Raw genomic sequence first — 17,682 nt, forward strand, 5'->3', positions numbered from 1 at the left:
TTCCTGCTTTTCCCACACACACACACACACACACATGAGCCTGGCTAATTGGCAGTTGGAAAGCTGGCTGACTCTTACCGCCGTCTGCCCCATTTTAAGAACCTGCAACGTGCTCCCCCAACAGCAAGAACATCACCATCAAATAAATCAGCAGCAAGACGCACATGCAAACACGTCGGCTTTTACACTCGACAAAGACTAGTTACCAAAAAAACCAAAAAAAAGAAAAGCTAAACAAATGTATTAAATCAAAGTATATTGTACGTATATGAAAAAGTTTAGTTTGTGTGACTTTTATATTAATTATTATTAATTAAAGTCCCACACTAATGAAAGAAAAAGATTCTCAGTGTAGCCATATACCACCGCAGCATGCCGGCACCGGTTGACGGTGTCCAATTTGCTTTTTTGGCCATCTCAGTTATCAGAGTGCGCGTTTTAATGAGTTCGAGTACGTTTTATGAGCGAAAAACTCTTGAGAAATCGGAGGAACCGCAACGCACCAAAGTGGAATGCACACAAAAATGTTAGAATCTCGCCGCGGCGATAAAACTTTCGCGAGTAAAGAGTCTCGCTTGAAATGTTGAAAAAGGCCCAGGCACTCCACTCGAAAGATCTCCAGAGCTCATCATAATCAACTGGGATGGCGATGGCATGATGGTCTTATGATGATTGTGATTGGTGTCGCCTCACCTGGGGCCCTTCACCTCCTCGCCCCTGCTTCGCACCTGGCTTATTTTGAGATTTTTTTGTTTCTGGTCTGGCACGTACGCAGATGCCTCGAGATGCAAAGATACTGAGATACGGAGATACACAAAACCACCGGAGGTACGTGGCATGTGAAATATGTGCAGAACGGCTAAGGAAAACGCAGTGGAATTCATGAATGAATGCCATTTACTTTGACTAAACGGAATATGAATGAAACGGGAAATATTCGCACAAGAGCTTAAGCGGATTTCCCGGAAAATCCGTGGGAAATGGGAAAATACAGCGCTTCACAAAAGTAGACAAGCGGTTTATGCATGAACCTTGCCAGTTTATGAAGCATATTTTCAGGCGGTCACCAAAGAAACGGAATCGTTAAGTTCATAATCATAATCCACAAACTAGTACAATTCACAAAAATTAAACTTTTAAGAAAATAATATATCAACGATTTTTTAAGAATGTTTTCCAGGGTCTCTAAAAAATGTTTTTGGTTTTACCTTAGTTGGCGCTTGACATTAGTCAAAGGTATACTTAACAATTTAAACATCTCCATGCATAGCAAGTATTGGAAATTTTTCATCAAACGCTTGTTTCAGCACTCGTTAAACAAAATGTCGATCATTGCCACAGAATCAGAAAGTGTTCAACTTCAGACCAACGATGGAGTAATTCATACAGTGAGCATCGACTGTGCTCTACAGATGTGCCCCGTGCGCAATATGATAATGCTGGAGAGACAGCGAAATTTGTACACAAATGACGTTATCCCGCTACCGAGAGTCGATGCCAAAAACCTCAGATTTATAATCAAGTGGTGGTCATCTGTGCAGGATCTAGAAGAAAGTGTTGGGACTATGGGCAAAAAACAGCTTATACAGTTGCTAACGGAGGAAAATGCCAGCCATGATTTTCTAATGCAAGTCATCCTTGCTGCAAACTACCTTCAGATGAAAGATTTGTTGAAGGCCACCACTCACGTCCTGGCAGATGCTTTAAATGAATGTGAAAGTGTCGAGGAGATACGCAAAAAGTTTAATTTGTAATGCAGACTAAAATTATTTATGTTAAATAACAAATCAGCGGAATTAAGGAGATCAGCAGGGCGTAAAAAATATTCTTTTGTTTGTAAGTAAATTATAAGATGATCTAATATTTTACTGTATTCCATCCCATTTTACTACAGCATGAAAATGATGAGTATTGTACAAATTTACAGTTCTAAAAACCTTACTTCGTCTGCTGAAATAAAGAGAATATATGTTTACACTAATCAAAAGTGCGTTCATTAATTTTAAACAAAACCACTGTATAGTTTTGTAAGTAATTAAATCTTTATTAAATCTCAATTTGTCGGTGATTATTATTCATTATTTTTCTGTTGTTTGTGTTCTCTGTTTTTTTTTTATTTGCCAAAACTCTCGCTACACTTATTCCTCTACTGTACTTAACTTCTTTACTTTTCGCATTTTCAAATTTTCACAACTTTTCTGTGGTTTTTTTTTTTTCTTACTTCGGCCTGGGCCCAAAAACTCTTTCGCTCCAATCGCTCATGGTGTTCTTAATTATTGCTATAGATCTTTTGGTTTTATTCGTATTTTTAATGTATTTTTGTTTCTGCAACTGCAGAACTTGGCAAAGATGTGTCGAAAAATAGGGAGTAGGAAGAACCAATGGCAGAAGAACGAAAACTGGTGGGGATCGAGGAGGAAAGGCCCTGCTGTAATACGAAAGTCGGTTCTAGATAGCTCGAATATGGCATACCGCGTATATCGCATGCATACTCCTATTGCACTGAACTCGGGGAGTTCGAAGGGGGTCGGGGTTCGAAACCGACGACGCCTCTGGCTCTTCTGCTCTAATTCTTGTGTATCGTACACTATAAATCGCTCCATAGAAAAAGTGTAAACTATGCTATCCCATATTGATAGAGTTGTATAGCTTCGGCTGATTCATCTCATATAAATAGGTGTATACATAAATGAATATATACATATATATATTCGGCCTTTGTATAGTCATTAAATATGTATAATTTATTTATTCCGTTTTATATATATTTGTTTATATGTATATATGCAATTTATATTGCTTAACTTTGACAATGCAACGCTTTGAAGCAAGAGGCAGACATAGAGAGAGATTCAGATTCAGATTCGGATTCGTATTCGTATTCGGATTGAAACGAAGGACTGCTATAGTTTTGATTCCGTGGATTATCCAAAACCGAAAACATTACAAGTCTCCTGCTGCTTTTCGGTTTAGAAGAATTAAACTTGCAAAGGAAGCGCCACTTTATCAATAAACTAATGTCCACGGGCTTAACCCTTTATCGGGTGTATTCGAAATAAGTTGCTTGTTTAATTTATATGCTGTGTCTGTATCTGTATCTGTATCTTACTAACTGTCCTTTGAAACGGAGTTCATTACGTTACGTTTTAGTTTAACTTTAGTTTAGTTTTACATTTACTTTACGTCTTTTAAGTTTAGATATTCACGAGCACGCGCGAGCATTTCAATTTGCATTTGCCTCAAAATTTACAATTTTCTGCTTTTGTTTTGTTTGTTTTTGTTTTTGTTTTTGGTTTTTGTGTTTTCCTTTTTTGTTTTGTTTTGGAAATTTTCCATATTTTCTTCGTGATTAAGTTTACTATGTGGAATGCTTGAGTAAAAGTTACAGTTTCGCTTTTCCCTGCTTTTACAAAATAAATATTCTTCATGATGTTGTTCCATCTGGTTCCGAACTCTGTACTCCGTCTCTAAAAAGTTGTAGGTTACGTGACTTACGTCTTAAGTTGAAATTATTTCTTCTACTGGTTCTCCTCACTAAAATACTTCATTCTGGGTCCAACTTGCTTCAGTTTATTTTTCCTGATATTTTGTTGCCATTTATTATTAGAGTTTTATATACGTTTGGGTATTTCTTTAACTACCCGTACCATTCTTTTTCAGCTTGAGCATTCCTTTGTCTGCATTTTGGGTTTCCTTCCTATCTCTCCACGATAAGTTTTAGATTTGCAAATTTTCTTTGGCGATATGTATGTACATGTTTGAAGACAATCGAGAATGAAACTTAGGAAAACTCAGGCTAGAAAAAAATGAAAACAAACAAAATTATCTTTCGTAAACATGTCTTTCGAAAAATTAGAATTTATTTTTCCGTATTATCGCATATGTGGTAGTTCTAAGTTTAATGTGTTGTTTTTTGTTTACGTTTAAGCTTTTTACAATAATATAGGTATTTTAATTGTAAAACATAATTTTTCGTTTAGAATTGTTTGTTTAGTTGTATTTTTGTTTTTTTTTTTTGTGTTGTTTAGTTGGCTTAATTCAAAAATTAAAAATTTATGGAAAGCAACAGTAATTGTAAATTAATGCCTAAGCTTTAATTAATTTTTCTCAGCCAGTTTTTCTTTAATGTAAATATTTAATCGAATATCATTTAGTGTTTCTCCTTGTTATTTAATCATTTAATTTTATATAATATAATACATAATTGCCTTGACTCAAAAAGCGACTTAACATTTCTACAAAAGACGAATTGATATTTTGATTTGCGTTGTGAAATTGGCATGAATATCGAAAGAAATTTATTTACACACAATTAACAAATAAAGGAGGTGAAACAAAGAACTTAAAATTAGAAAACCGAGCGGCACTCTCGCTATGATCAACAGAAATCTTAAATTATCAATTATGTTCTTGAATGTGGCCTTTCCATCTTCATTTTCGCTTTCTCATGTTTCCTTCCTCTTTTTTTTTTTGTGATTTTTTCATTTTTATTTTTTTGCATTTCTATGCTTGGTTTTTTTTTTTGTTTTGTTTTTTTTTTTTTTTGCGTTGAAAGTTTCCTTCATTTTTAGTTTGCTGGCTTAATTTTTTGCTTTTAAACATTTGTTGACAATTTTATGCTGCATAAAATACAATTGCTGCTTGGGTTGCTGTTGTAATTTGCTGGAAAGTTGCTGCCATTGCAATCGTCATGGCCTATGGAATCTGCAAGAGAAAGTTTTGATTAGTTTTTGTTTTTAGCCCCGTCCTGGAAATAGAATTAAATGCGACTGATGCTTAAATGGCGTGTGGCAGGCAGGTCGCTTAGCTCTTTAAGCATAAAGTGCAACTGGCCATTGGCAGCGCACAAAATCCAAAAGCCATTACACACATTTCCCCCCCTCCAAAACAAAACACAAAGTAGAAAAAAGAAAAAAAAGAAGCAGCAAAAAACTGCAATGGAAATATAAATGGAAAAACGTTGCCGCCACCGAATCCTTTGTGACTGCATATCGCCAAAGCACATTTGTAAGGGACTCGACTCGAATCGAATCGAGTCGACTCGACTCGACTCGACTCGGTGACTGGTGGCCGAAACTGCACGTGACACTTCACTGGCCATTGGCATTGGCAATTTTTTGCTTGGCTCACTTTTTGGCCATTCGATTTGGCCGCAAGGACACGCCCGCTACATAATTCAGGGGCCTGTACTACACTGCTATGTCTCCATTGCGAGATTGCTTTGGCCCCACAACTTAGCCATTTAGCCATCCAGCCACAGATGACCTCACCCACTCACCCACGGGAGCAATTTGCAAAACCAGTTACACACAGCACACAGCGCAGCGCTTGTCCTTGGCCACCGAAGCGCGAAATACCCTGGCAAAGTCAATTACTCTACATCACGCTGTCTAATTAAACTAATATGCACATATATCGGTTGGATACTATTGAAATTTGGAAGAGCAATATTACTAGGCTACTGACATTAGATGCCAAGCTATTTAGTTTGTGCTAGCCATATAAATGACATTTGAGTCTAAATCTGATATTTCCTAACCATTTTCCCATGAAATTCTACCCGTATTGCACTTCATACCTCGTCAAATGCCGACTGCCCTCGTGGACGGCCATTTCGGAGGACTTGAACTCGTTCAGCTCCTTGCGAATGGCGGCCTTGTCCTTTGGCGTCAGTCTTGTCCACGGCTTGTCCGCCCGCCGATCGTAGTCGTGGGCCTGCGTGACCTCGATGTAGTCGTTGAACCTGATGATCTTCTTCTCCTTTAGCTCCTCGACGGTCGGCCGAAAGCTGAGTTTGCGCAACAGATACGACTTCTTCTCCTCCTTCTGCTTCTTCTCCTCGGCGGGTGATTGAGCTGAATGGCAAAAAGGGATAAACATTTAGTTGAATCAAACGAATAGAATCGGGAAAGGTAAAATGCCTACTAAAATCAAGTATTATCAGGTTTGCCATGTCAAACCAAAATGATAATAGAATTTATTTTGGCATTCAGCTGGCAGGCAGTATCTACTCACTTTTCAAGATGTTGCGCTCGACCAGCTCCTCGGCCGTGGGTCGCATGGACAGCCGGCGGATGAGGCGTGCCCCGATCGCCTCCTTGGACTCCTTGAGCTCGTTGTCGTTGACCTGGTGCAGGATGTTGCGATTGATCAGGTCCTGCTTGTCCGGCCGCAGCTGCAGCTTCAGGGACAGCGACTCCTTGCGTGCCAGCTTGGCCAGCCGGGTGTTGTCGTTGTCCTCGTCCCTGTAGACGATATGGCCATCGCTCTCGTCACTATCGCTGCTGCTTTCGCGTATCACAAAGGGCCGGGCATTCTCCTTGTTCTCCACGGTGCACGGCAATTGGATGTTGAACATTTGCTGCCTGCTGTGGGTTAAGCATCAAAGGAGGCGTTCACATTAGGGCACATTGGAATTATGTCATTCGCATTCGCATTAAACACTACACACACAGACATCGCATCGCTTACAACACAGCCACAAACAGTAACTACTGGCAAACTACAAAACAGCCCATGCATTTCAGTCCCTTCTCCTCTGAGTCCGCTCCCCCTACCTCCTCCTTCTTGGCCACAATCTTGGCCAGGCAATCTGCCAGATTTAGTCGGCTTCTGGCACTCACATGTGCATAAATATCCCTGCATGTGTTAAATTTATTCATCCACGTGCACACAGCACTAGGTCTTTCTCTATCATCTTGCTCTGGCTCATCTACAGTGGCACGCGAAATATTAACGTGTAATATACACATTTTAGAAATGAATTAAATGAAAATTGCATTTGTAATTTTACTATTTTTAATTATAAATTTACCAATTTGAATATAGAACCCATCATCTTTTTGCGGCTCATTTACATTCCTTTCCTATTGCTGTAAGCACAATTGTATCTTGTCTGTTTCCATCTGTTCTTTAAGTTTTGTCACCAAGCCGAGAAAAAAACAAGAAAAGGGAAAATGCTTTTTCCACCTCTTTATTTTCCATTGCTGCTGCGGCAGTTTCATTTCTTTTACATCCCATTTTTCCTTTTGCAAACGGCAAACGGCACGTGGAGTGCACATCTGGCAACTCACACCCATGAAAATAATATGCAAAACACATGCATATAACCATACGTATACGTATATGTACGATGCTCATGTGTTTGACTTTGTACTTAAAGCTGTCGGGTTTGGAAAGAAGGTTTGGAAAACCCGCCTCGAATGCCATATCCTGTTGGCTGCTTCCGCCGCGCTTTTGGGGCGTTAATGCAAAACACGATTGGATAAAAAACTGAACAAAGCCTGGTGTTTCGTGGCACACTCTGTGTGGTGCACGCGGCGTATGAGTGACGCAGAACGCGTTCCCTGGGGCACGAAGCAGCACATTGTACATAGTTTCCTAGCAACTGTCTCCGCTGAAGTCGACTAAAAGTGCCACACAGGAAGTCTCTATCTCTGGTGAAGATTATAACTTTTTTACAGAATGGAAGAAAGTGTGCTTTTAGCTTGTTCTTGATATTTTTCCTTTAGCTTTTTCCTTTAGAATGGCCAAATTATTTTACCTAATACAATTTTCAAGTTACAGTTTTTCTATATTTTTGAACTTTAATTTTTTAATTTAGATGTATTATCTTTTAGAAATATTTCTGCTGAACCATAACCCCTGCAAAAGGCACACATTTCTTTTCTGACACATTTCGTGCGATTTAGCCTCCATCAAAATGGATTCATAGTGCCACATACCCATAAATTCAACTCTCTCTCACATTTTCCAATGGAAAGATAGATGTACAGATGGTTAGATATTGGAGGGCGCACAACAAGAAAACGCTTTTTACCAGGCACGTTTTTCCCGCACTGTGCAGTTTTTTCTTTTCAATTTTTTTTTCCTTTTTATTTGATTTTTGTGCGTTATAAAGTGCAGAAATTGTTGGCCATATCAGTCATGTGAAACGATGGAAGCATTTGAGTGAAGCCTGTCTCTGTCCTGCACTCAATTTGAATTTCAATTTCGAAGCACTGCTTACTACACTGTCTGCCTTTCAACACACTTGAAGTTTTTATTTTGCCGCTGGAAAACTTAAAGGCGAAGTTTGCCTAATGAAAAAAAAAGGAACTTGACCTACACACCGCCGGAAAACTCATTTCCTTTTTAGGTTCCCCTCGCTCTCTCTGCATATCCTGCTTTGCATATTTCGAATGTGGGAAATATCAAATTAAAACTGGGAGGGCAAATTGTAATTTGAAACAAATTCCTGCTTGAAATGAAACATGCAGGACTCAGAGAAAAGTACAGACAACGACACCAAAATGAAACGGAAAAGCAAGTTTTACTAAAGAAGAACACACACACACATACACGCAGCCACACACAGTTACAGGGGAAATGGAGAGGACTCGAGTGTGGGTGTTGTTGTGGCGGGAAAATGAAAAAAAATGAAAAAAAATCTCATAAGAGGCAAACAACGAAAATCGCAGCAAAAAGTTAGTAATTTAATAAGAGTACGAATGTGTGGGTGATTGTTCGAGTTTGTGTGTGTTTGCAAGGGAACTACCAGTGTTGTAAAGTAGTAAAACTTTCACATTTTATTTGCCCAAAAATAAAACAAAAACTTGTTCAAAAATACGGCGAGCTGAGTGTTAGAGTACAGCAAAGTGCAAGGATACAATGAGAGCAGTTTTTCTGTTGTTTTTGTGGGGGAATTATTTATCAAAAGGGCGTGTGGAAAGTGTTATACAACAGAGAGTGTGGGCGTAAGGTGTTATATAACGACATTTAAAACATTTAAAAAGAGAATGAGAGAGAAAAAGGGAAATGTAGAGCCATATGTGGGGGTGCACTAAAAGCATTTCTTGTTTGGGATTTCATGATTTTCACATTACAAATAAATTAGCTAAAATTGTTTACCATAGTCTAATCCGTGGTCGTAGTATTGGCCTGATATTTCGTTACATATTTTGTGGTTTTAGTCGAGATAGTAGTAGTAGTAGTTGATATAGAAGTGGATGGGGTTTGTTGTTGATCGACACGCACACACAAACGAATCGAATCGAATCGAAATTGTATATGAAATAGAACAAACATAGGTTTTTCAGGGGGCAGTCGGGGTAAGGAGAAGAGAACAAATTGTTTTTTTGTTATAGAAAATAGTTTGAGTAACAATAAAAACATAACAAGTACAAAAAGGTTTCGAGGGTTTACTATCTTTTGGTGAGCTTTTCTTCGTTTCATAGTTAACAGTGGGCGAAAAAAGTTGTGATTATACTATAGAGAGACAAACGAAAACTCTCTGTGGGCAAGTTGAACAAACTTTAGTTGGGTGTTTTGAATAAAAAAAAAACTACCAAAAAACGTGGGGAATTTGGTTGGTCGTAACAGGTCAACGGGGAGTTAAGTAAAATGGTTGGAAATTATTCTACTTAAAAGGGCAATTACGCTGCTTATGCCCTTTCCCAAGGGCTATCTACTTGGTTCGTGGCATAAATAGCATTCTGCCCGCTTTATGAGCTAAGTATGCATTTAGTACTCACTTGAGCGAATAGTTGTTGCCCGCTGCATCCTGGCGAACGACCAGCGGTCGTTGGTTGGCGGATTGTTGGGCCGCTGCTGCGGCAGCTGCTGCCATTGAACCAATACCGCCATTGCTGTTTGCCATGGCCGCCGCCGTTGCCGCGCTGCCCGCTCCATGTTCCTGGGTGGGCGTGACCGGCGTGGAGGCGGAGGCGGGCTGCATGCCGCCCTTCTTCTTCAGCGCCGACTTGAGAGGAACTGCATTTGGTTTGGGCTCTTTGGCTGGAATTTCCTCGACGCGCTGCGTGTCCATCATGCGCACATGGTTGCCACCATACGGTGCGTACTCATCGTCCGAGTCAAGCTCATCCTGATCGGGATCGTTATCTGTACCGGGGAGAAAGTTTCAAATTAGTAAGGGCTACAAGTGGAATCTAATGGAATTGGGTTGTGGGTCGGGAAAGTTGGAAGGGATCTAGCTATTGGGGTGTTGATATCAATTTGATTGTTGGTCCAATTATTATTTGAATGCTGTATAGTTTTTTAAAAAGGAACATTCTTGTATCAACTTAATGTCAATCTCCCCAACTAGCATTACATTATGAAGTGCGCGTTTTTGTTAATGAGCTGAGGGTTGGTTAATCTAGAAGGGGGGTTGGGCGCCCAGGTGGGGATGGTTTGGTTCGGGTTTGGGTTTGGGTTTGGGTTCGGGTTCGGGTTTGGGTTTGGGTTTGGGTTTGGGTTTGGGTTTGGGTTTTGGGTAGGGGCGGGCATTACCATCGTAGTCGTAGTCCTGCTGATAATCCTGATCGTTAACGGCGCCTGGCCCGTGCGGTCGTCCGGCGATGAGCGTGGGACTCGGAGTGGAGAACATCGGTGGCGGTGGGATCGGTCCGATCTCCGACAGCGGTATCGGCGGCTCCGGCAGTTCGCTGAGCATTACGCCCGGCGGTAGTTTGCCACCCGGATAAGGTGGCGGAGTGCTGCCCGGCGGACCACCCACCATTTTTCCATCTTCGCCATCTGATTAAGATCAATTAAAACATTGGTTCGCAATCGTATTCGTAATTTTGCATTGTTTTTGCAGTTCAGTTGAGAGAGAGAGAGAGAGAGAGAGATAGAGAGGAGAGGAGTAGATAGAATAGATGGATAGATATAGAAAGAAAGTCAAAAGAGAAAGTGAGTGAGCAGCTCTTCTTCGCGAATCTAGCCAATGTGTGTGTGTGAGAGTGTGTGCATGTGTGCGTGGGTGAGTGACTGTTTAGGTGTGTGCGTGGTGGCTAAGTGTGTGGGTGAAGTAGGCGGCAGGGCGAAGGAAATCTGGTTTAAAAGCCATTACGTTTTCAGATCTAAAGTAGCTAATATGAAGCTTTATACTTTGGTATATAATGTGCCAAATCATTTTGAAAATAGCTATAAGATATATAAGTAATTTTATGCTCAGTCTCAAATTCCTTTGCCCATTTCCACCCGATGCCTTATTATCTAATGGCTTGAAAAGCGATTTCCAAGGCTACACATTCGCTGCACTTACACATGTGCTCGTTGTGGTAGCAGATGTTGACCCCGCGACGGGTCAGCTTATTGGCGCCGGCGAGCGTGTTGGGTCGCTCCATCTTGCCACTGGCGTCCACCTGGTGATGGCCACCGCCTCCGGGTGGCGGCAGCATGGAGCCCTGGCAGGTGGGCTGCTCGATGTTGGGCGTGGATATTGTGCCATTGCCTCCGTGTTGTTGTTGTGCATCAGTCTTGTCTTTTCTTGGTTCTGCAAAAATACAAGATAATTGAAATGAGTCCAAATGAGTCGGGAGCACACTAATTTATGGTTTAAAGTAGCCCACACAATCCACCTGACAGCTTATATACTTGTACGTATACGTATATGTGCATGTATGTGCACTTGACAAGCTTTTACTTTAATTGTCGTGTGCGCTGGTCAAAGGCTTTTGGTCCTGGGCTCTCCGCTCGGCGGTGAGTCCTTTGGCCAGTCGGAAAATTGCCAGGCGGACAGCTGACCGTGCAACCACTTCACTGGCCACAAAGCTCTCTTGTGCACCGAGAGAAAAGCAGTTAAGGTGCCTAACTTAAACGTAAAATAACTTTAAAGTATGTCTGGCTTAATTCATACTGAAAAGTATCCCCTTTTTCTCGCAGTGCACACATGTCCCTGCACTCTTTCTTCTCGCTCCTGTTCGCTTTCTCCGCGCTCGAGAGTAATACTTTTAATTGTTGTTAAAGGCTTAAGCGTTGCCAACTCTGCTGGGTCAAATTGTGGCAAGGACTTGGCTCCTTTTCCTCCGGCTGACATGGCGGATGCGCATTATTTTCTCGTTAAATTTAAGTGTATGGCAAAGTGAAAGTGATATATGTGGGCAAAATAAGCCTCAAAACGACCGGAAATTGCGCCGAGTCCCAAGTTTCTCGTAGCACTTTATTTTTAGAAATTATCCCACCACAAGAACCGAGGAGGAAAACATCTTATTTTCGTACTATTAGCGAAAAGATCACGCAATTAAAATTCCAATCCTAATAGACCAAATAGACCAAAAGGAGATCGCTTACAGAAGCAATTAAAGTGAAATTCCAAATACGTTCCGCTGATCGGTTGACAGACAGCCAAAAAAGAGCCGTTCGAAAATCCTGCGCAATTTCCCACGCGAAAAATGGTTTATGGTCTAAACAGTGATGAAAATATCGCTCAAACGGCCATCACACGATTAATTGGCGGTTCAGACTAGCAAATTAATTCTAATTTTTCAACAAGTTGCGTGGCATAAACAAAACCGCCGCAGCAGTGAATAATCCATTGAATATTAAATGCAAATGTGCAAAGAAAAATGCTGGGATTGCATACCAGCTGGGTTAATCGCACGCAAATAAATATCAAAGCGGCTGTAAATACGCAGCACAAATTGCCCGGTGGGCGTAAATACTATATGCCCCATACAAGGAGGCGTGGCAATCGTCAGCACCTCGGCAAACTATTCGAAACAGATACGAATTCCGCTGGCAAAATGCCAGCCTTCGAAAGACTTGACGTGTTTGCCTAAATATGTTTTTAAACAAAGAGTATATTTCTCGTTTCGTTTTTTGTTTGACGCGCTGAAGTAATGAAATTATTTTTCGCATCAAGTTCAAAACAGTTGGGAGCAAAATGAAAAGTAAAAATCGACTGGCTGTCTGAAAAGAAACCGCAAAAGAAAATTCCTTGACTTTGACATAGGTGAAAAAGTCACTAAACGATCCATTATTGAATTGCATATATTATTATTGGGCTTAGGGGATTTAAATATTTTACTTTAATGTATGGTATTTGATGCCTGTCAAAAGGCAGACCCCGCTGATGAAATAGCCTTGACTTTGACATAGGTGAAATCGTTGTATATTGCACACTAAATAAAGCGGTAATGTATACAAATTCGAAACTAATATAAGCAAACTGAAACCAATTAAAATTCAGTATCAATTATGCAAATTGAGATAAAATGTTCTGGCTCTCGGTCATTTATCAATTAGAGCTGACAGCCTGAAATGCAAACACAATGTGAGAGTCTTAAATTAGCTGGATATCTTTTGGATTTGTATCTGATGAAAGCACACCCACACACCTCAATCCTACACAGAGAGAAATCGGTATGCTAAGGATATGCGTTTGCATTCAAGACAAAATTGATATTTAAAAGCCAAATCATTGAATTTATTTTTCGGTGCATGGACCTTTGAATCCCCAGCCGTCGTTTGTAATCATTCGTGAAGAGACATCAAGTAAAGTTTTCCTCCGCTTTTCTCCCGTTCTCTAGTTTCCATTTCCATGCTTATATCTTCTCCATATCAGAACATCTCTTGTTCTCCCTGTCTGAGGAACAATGTGCACACTAATGACATTAATTAAGCAGAAAGTTTGGCCTCTAATTAGCAAACACACACACATACACACAAACAGACGAACTCGATGCGGCCAAACACAAACATGGCCAAAATCATTAACGCCAGAGCCCCGCCTCCAACTACCCAACACTTAAAACAAAACTCTAATCAATTACCCCAAGCCAAGTCTGGCCTACAATTACAAATGGGTTGAAATTCGAGGGAAGAGACGGGACACCCAGCAGACAGTCTGCTTTTAGGTAATTAATGCATAAAGTGTTGCCTTAATTTCAGTTAACATTTCGCTTACATTATATCTTATGCCTTACATTGTTAATTATTTAAAAATCATGTCAAATGCGGTTCTCGAAAACATTTCAAAGGGCGCAGCGCCCACAGCCAAGTTGATTAAAGTTTGCCAGCCGCAATATGATTTCCTCGCACGCAGCAAACAAAGTTTATGTCTGTGTGTGTGGGCGACACAGTGACGTCACACGGGATTTGGATTCATGTTAAACGTAATGCGGAGATTTATTTATAATTCAGTCAGCACTACGTGAAAATCGACGGGAAAAATACAGACAGTGAAGTATTCGTTATGCAGCCGCTAACTAATTGCGCGGCCACCCATACAATCGCACACGAGCAGATACACTGGAAGAAACTAACTAGTTGAAACTTCAACTCAAATCAAATTATCAAATGGATCATACATTTTCCTACCGTTCAAATTAAATTGCAACTTATTTTTGGTTAATTCCGCTTACTTTCGTTGCATAACCTTTTCAAAGTGTGCTTTTTTTTCGCTCCCACTCAACAAATCAACGCGGAAGGGGGCAAAAAGTTTGGGGTGTGCAGTCGAGGGCCCACTGTGACTGCAGGCAATGTGTGGATATTTGATAAATAAGCAATGAGCATTGTGTATTTGCGGCGGCAAGTGGTGCAAAGAGAGTAAATAACCCTGGGAATGCTGCAAAAAAAGCCACACTCAACAAATTTTCATAGCTCTTTCGCAGTTTTTACATGTCAGACGACAGAGTTTGAGGACATTTGGGGAATACACGAGAACATTTAGGTCGGGGAACGATCCGATGATGAGTGCCAGCGATATGTAGGCATCCTTTGGAGATTGAAAGCTTGACGTCACAACGAAATTACATTACTCATACGCCATGTGCCCATGAGCAGCAGCAGCAGTAAGCAGAAGCAGCAGAAGGAGCAGCTGTTGGGGGTTAGGAATGGGTGAGTATTAGGCAACAACACGTGCATTTGACTTAACCCTGGGAGGAAAATTTATATGCCATCCTCCGAAAAATGGAATCTTGGCCTCCAAAACTGCTAGAATTCCAAAACTGCATCACGTATACGCCCCGTGCTGCAGCACGGCAAAACAACTTGGCAATTATAAGTATCAAATTCTGAGGGGCTCACACCCCTTGCCCCATTTGCAGCGGCTGTGCAGGCATTAAATCAACACTGTGTCACAATTCATTAAATTTAATTAATGCACCCACCTCGCTCTCGTTCGTTCAACGAGACCCAGAGAAAAGAAAGAGTGATTTGTATTCATATGATCAGATCTATAGGAAAGCAAGAGTGTACTTAAACTATGCCTTGTTTTATATTTTTTAATTTTTTTTTAAGGCTTTTAATTTCTTTAGAAATGCTAAAATGCTTTACTGTATGATGATGTAAATATTTTGTTTCTTTGAAATAAATTGAATAACTTATTTCGCCTACTGGCTTCAAATTCAATGTCCACTCGTGCGGCGAGTTTGCGATATTACACGAATTTTTCACCTTGTCGTAGAAAAAATTTCGCCATCATTTTGTGTTTTTGACATGTGAAGTTCTTTTGCAAGTACCCTTGTGCCTGTTAACTCGTTGCAATTCACCGTTTTCTATTTGCCATTCGTCTTTTCACAGTTTTTCGTGTTTGTCGAAGCGAAAAACATTTTCCACTCGAACAAGTGCACTTGACAATGGCAAAAATTTTATTGAATGTAAAGCAGCAGACTGCGTAAAAGGGTTACCTCTAAGAAAAATTGTGAAGTTGAGCAAATAAACTATATCAAATTGGGGTTGAATAGCCTGTTTCATTTTTTTTATGCCCTTTCACCTTTTACCTAAGCTGTTGCTTCGCAGCTAAGTACACATATATATATAGCAATTTTTACACAGACTTCCATTAGCTGGCGCATAAATTCGGGGCACTTAAGCCACATTTCAACCGAAAGTAGCTGAACTTTGGCCTTTTCTCCGCTGTTTACTTTCAATATTCTACGCACGACGAGTGGAGGATTGAAAAAATAAAAAAATAAAGAAATACCCAGCATACCAAAGCATTTTACACCCCGCGGTCGACGACGACACATTGGCCCACAATTCGTTGGCCGAGATTGAAATGCGTTTGCCATTTAGCAGGTTAATGCAAAAATAAACACATCAAACAGCAGGCTGAAAGGCACGAAGCTCAAATACCTGGGCGAACAATTAAAAGTTTTACGATCCAAAGTAAACAAAACAATGCAGCAGCGCCAAATTAAAAGGCGATTAAAAATAAATTAAGTTTACCCCGGCAATTGTTATAAGCCAAATGGCAAACGCAGCGGGACGAGATGTAACATTTAAGTTGAATAATGTTTGAGTTTTTCACTTTTTCACTTTTGCACCAGTACCAAGTACCCACCCAGCGAATTCCTCACCTCCCATTGAAATGTACACAAAGGTGAAGGTCGAATGCCACAAAAACATAACCATCAGTCTATCCGAAATTTTCGGCCCACGGGCAGAAAGAATTTCGCATTTCTTTACTTTTTATTCGCTTCCCCATTAACGAAATTTCTTTGCCAAAGATTTGTCATCGCAATGAAAATAATGAAATGAAATTCGGAGGTGACGATTGATGGTCAATTCAAGTGGGTGGAATCCGTATTCGAGTCCGACAAAATGCTATCGGCTTTAGCGGATGCTTAAAAACAGACAAATCTATTTATTTTCATTGAATAAATTCGTTTATATATAGAACTGTTTATTTGTACACTTGCGAGTGGCGTTTGCTGTTGAATAATGCTTATACTTGCTTTAAATGCTATTTGTTATGTAATTTTTTATGATTTTTAGAATTTTACATTAGTCTGCGCAACTTTTTCTCATTTAAGCATTTAAAAAAATGTCCAATTAAAAGTTAAGTTTGGCGCAAATGGCAACCAAAGTCAGTGGTATATTCCAATTAAATGGAATACCCGTTTCTCGATGAGGACTTTTGCGCCCAGCCCAATCTCTAATTGGAATTCTGTGTTTTCTCACCCACAATTTCTCCGCTTTCTCCGCCGCTTTATGCCATTTGGCGTTGCCTACTTTTCTGGGCGCATCTATAAAATTTACACCGCAGTGGCGTGCGTGTGTGTGTGGGCTGGAAAAGTGGGCGTGGCAATATAGGAGGAGGAGGAGGAGGAGTAGGAATAGGAGGGACTGCTGTCCATGTGTCGAGTGTGTGCGGCTCGTAAAGTTTCCGATTTTTCCCCGCACTTGTTGTAGTCTTTGATTATGTTGGAAAACCGCATTGGAAAGCCCCATTTGCAGTTTCGAACTTGGTTCACCAACTTTGGCATAACTTTTTTGCGGACTCGCTTCTCGTTTCTGACTCGCACACGTTGTTGATTTTTATTTTTATGGCATTATTTTGCTCTCTCGACCAATTCCTTATGCGGGCCGTGCTGTCGAAACGGTTTTTCATCAACTTTTGGGTGGCTTTCCCTTGCTATCCCTTGGCCTTTCCCTTTCCACCGTTTGTCGGGGTCGTTTCCGAGTTCACGAAAAATTAAATGTTATTTATGCTTTCTCGTTTTGTTACCAGCCTCATTTTTTACGATATGCAACAATTTCTGCCTCGAGTCTCCATAAATCGTGCAAAAAGAGAGAGATTTACGCACCTTGCAGTGTCCGACCTTTTAAATGGATTTATTTAATACTTTCTAGGCTCTCCGATGCTCATTTGTTTTCATTTTTATACACGATATTTATTTTTATTTTCTCTCCCCCTGCATAACTGTGTGCTGATTTCATCTATCGAATTAAGAAAGTATCAGCTAAAATTTTCTTGCTGCCGCCTCATAAATCTGTTGCGTTATATAGTCCCACATTCTTATATATTTTCCGTTCGAATTGGAAAATAAAAATTCGCCCCACAGAATGTATAGGAATTTAAAAGCGACAATGCGACATTAATTTCTGGCCATCATTAAACAAAATACCAGCGACAAGTTCTCGCGGCCAAATCAAAGAAAATAGGATATAGTATGGCGAAATGAACTGCAGCGA

General features: G+C 40.4%; 2 protein-coding genes across 19 annotated transcripts in view; one reads left to right on the forward strand and one right to left on the reverse strand.

Moving 5' to 3' along the window:
- The first annotated feature begins 1,223 nt into the window (after window positions 1-1,223).
- Window positions 1,224-1,981, forward strand: LOC26535827 (S-phase kinase-associated protein 1). The gene is made up of 2 exons (XM_015194153.3): window positions 1,224-1,836; window positions 1,895-1,981. The coding sequence occupies exon 1, from the start codon at window positions 1,263-1,265 to the stop codon at window positions 1,752-1,754; it is 492 nt and encodes a 163-aa protein (XP_015049639.1). The 5' UTR covers window positions 1,224-1,262; the 3' UTR covers window positions 1,755-1,836; window positions 1,895-1,981.
- Window positions 1,982-2,020: 39 nt separating this feature from the next.
- Window positions 2,021-17,682, reverse strand: part of LOC6532841 (protein nutcracker) — a 96,521-nt gene continuing 80,859 nt past the window's right edge. For 9 of the 18 annotated variants that reach the window (XM_015194156.3, XM_015194158.3, XM_015194159.3 and 6 more), the window contains 7 exons: window positions 11,027-11,257; window positions 10,270-10,515; window positions 9,513-9,879; window positions 8,890-8,919; window positions 6,016-6,368; window positions 5,579-5,855; window positions 2,021-4,704 (listed from right to left, as the gene is read on the reverse strand). In XM_015194156.3, coding sequence (XP_015049642.1) covers window positions 4,689-4,704; window positions 5,579-5,855; window positions 6,016-6,368; window positions 8,890-8,919; window positions 9,513-9,879; window positions 10,270-10,515; window positions 11,027-11,257 — 1,520 coding nt within the window. In that variant the 3' untranslated portion in view covers window positions 2,021-4,688. The remainder of the gene's footprint in view (window positions 4,705-5,578; window positions 5,856-6,015; window positions 6,369-8,889; window positions 8,920-9,512; window positions 9,880-10,269; window positions 10,516-11,026; window positions 11,258-17,682) is intronic. The other 9 variants (XM_015194164.3, XM_015194160.3, XM_015194157.3 and 6 more) reach the window with 4 other exon arrangements.

Source organism: Drosophila yakuba, chromosome 3L, assembly GCF_016746365.2.
Source record: "Drosophila yakuba strain Tai18E2 chromosome 3L, Prin_Dyak_Tai18E2_2.1, whole genome shotgun sequence".
NCBI classification, from domain to species: Eukaryota; Metazoa; Arthropoda; class Insecta; order Diptera; family Drosophilidae; genus Drosophila; species Drosophila yakuba.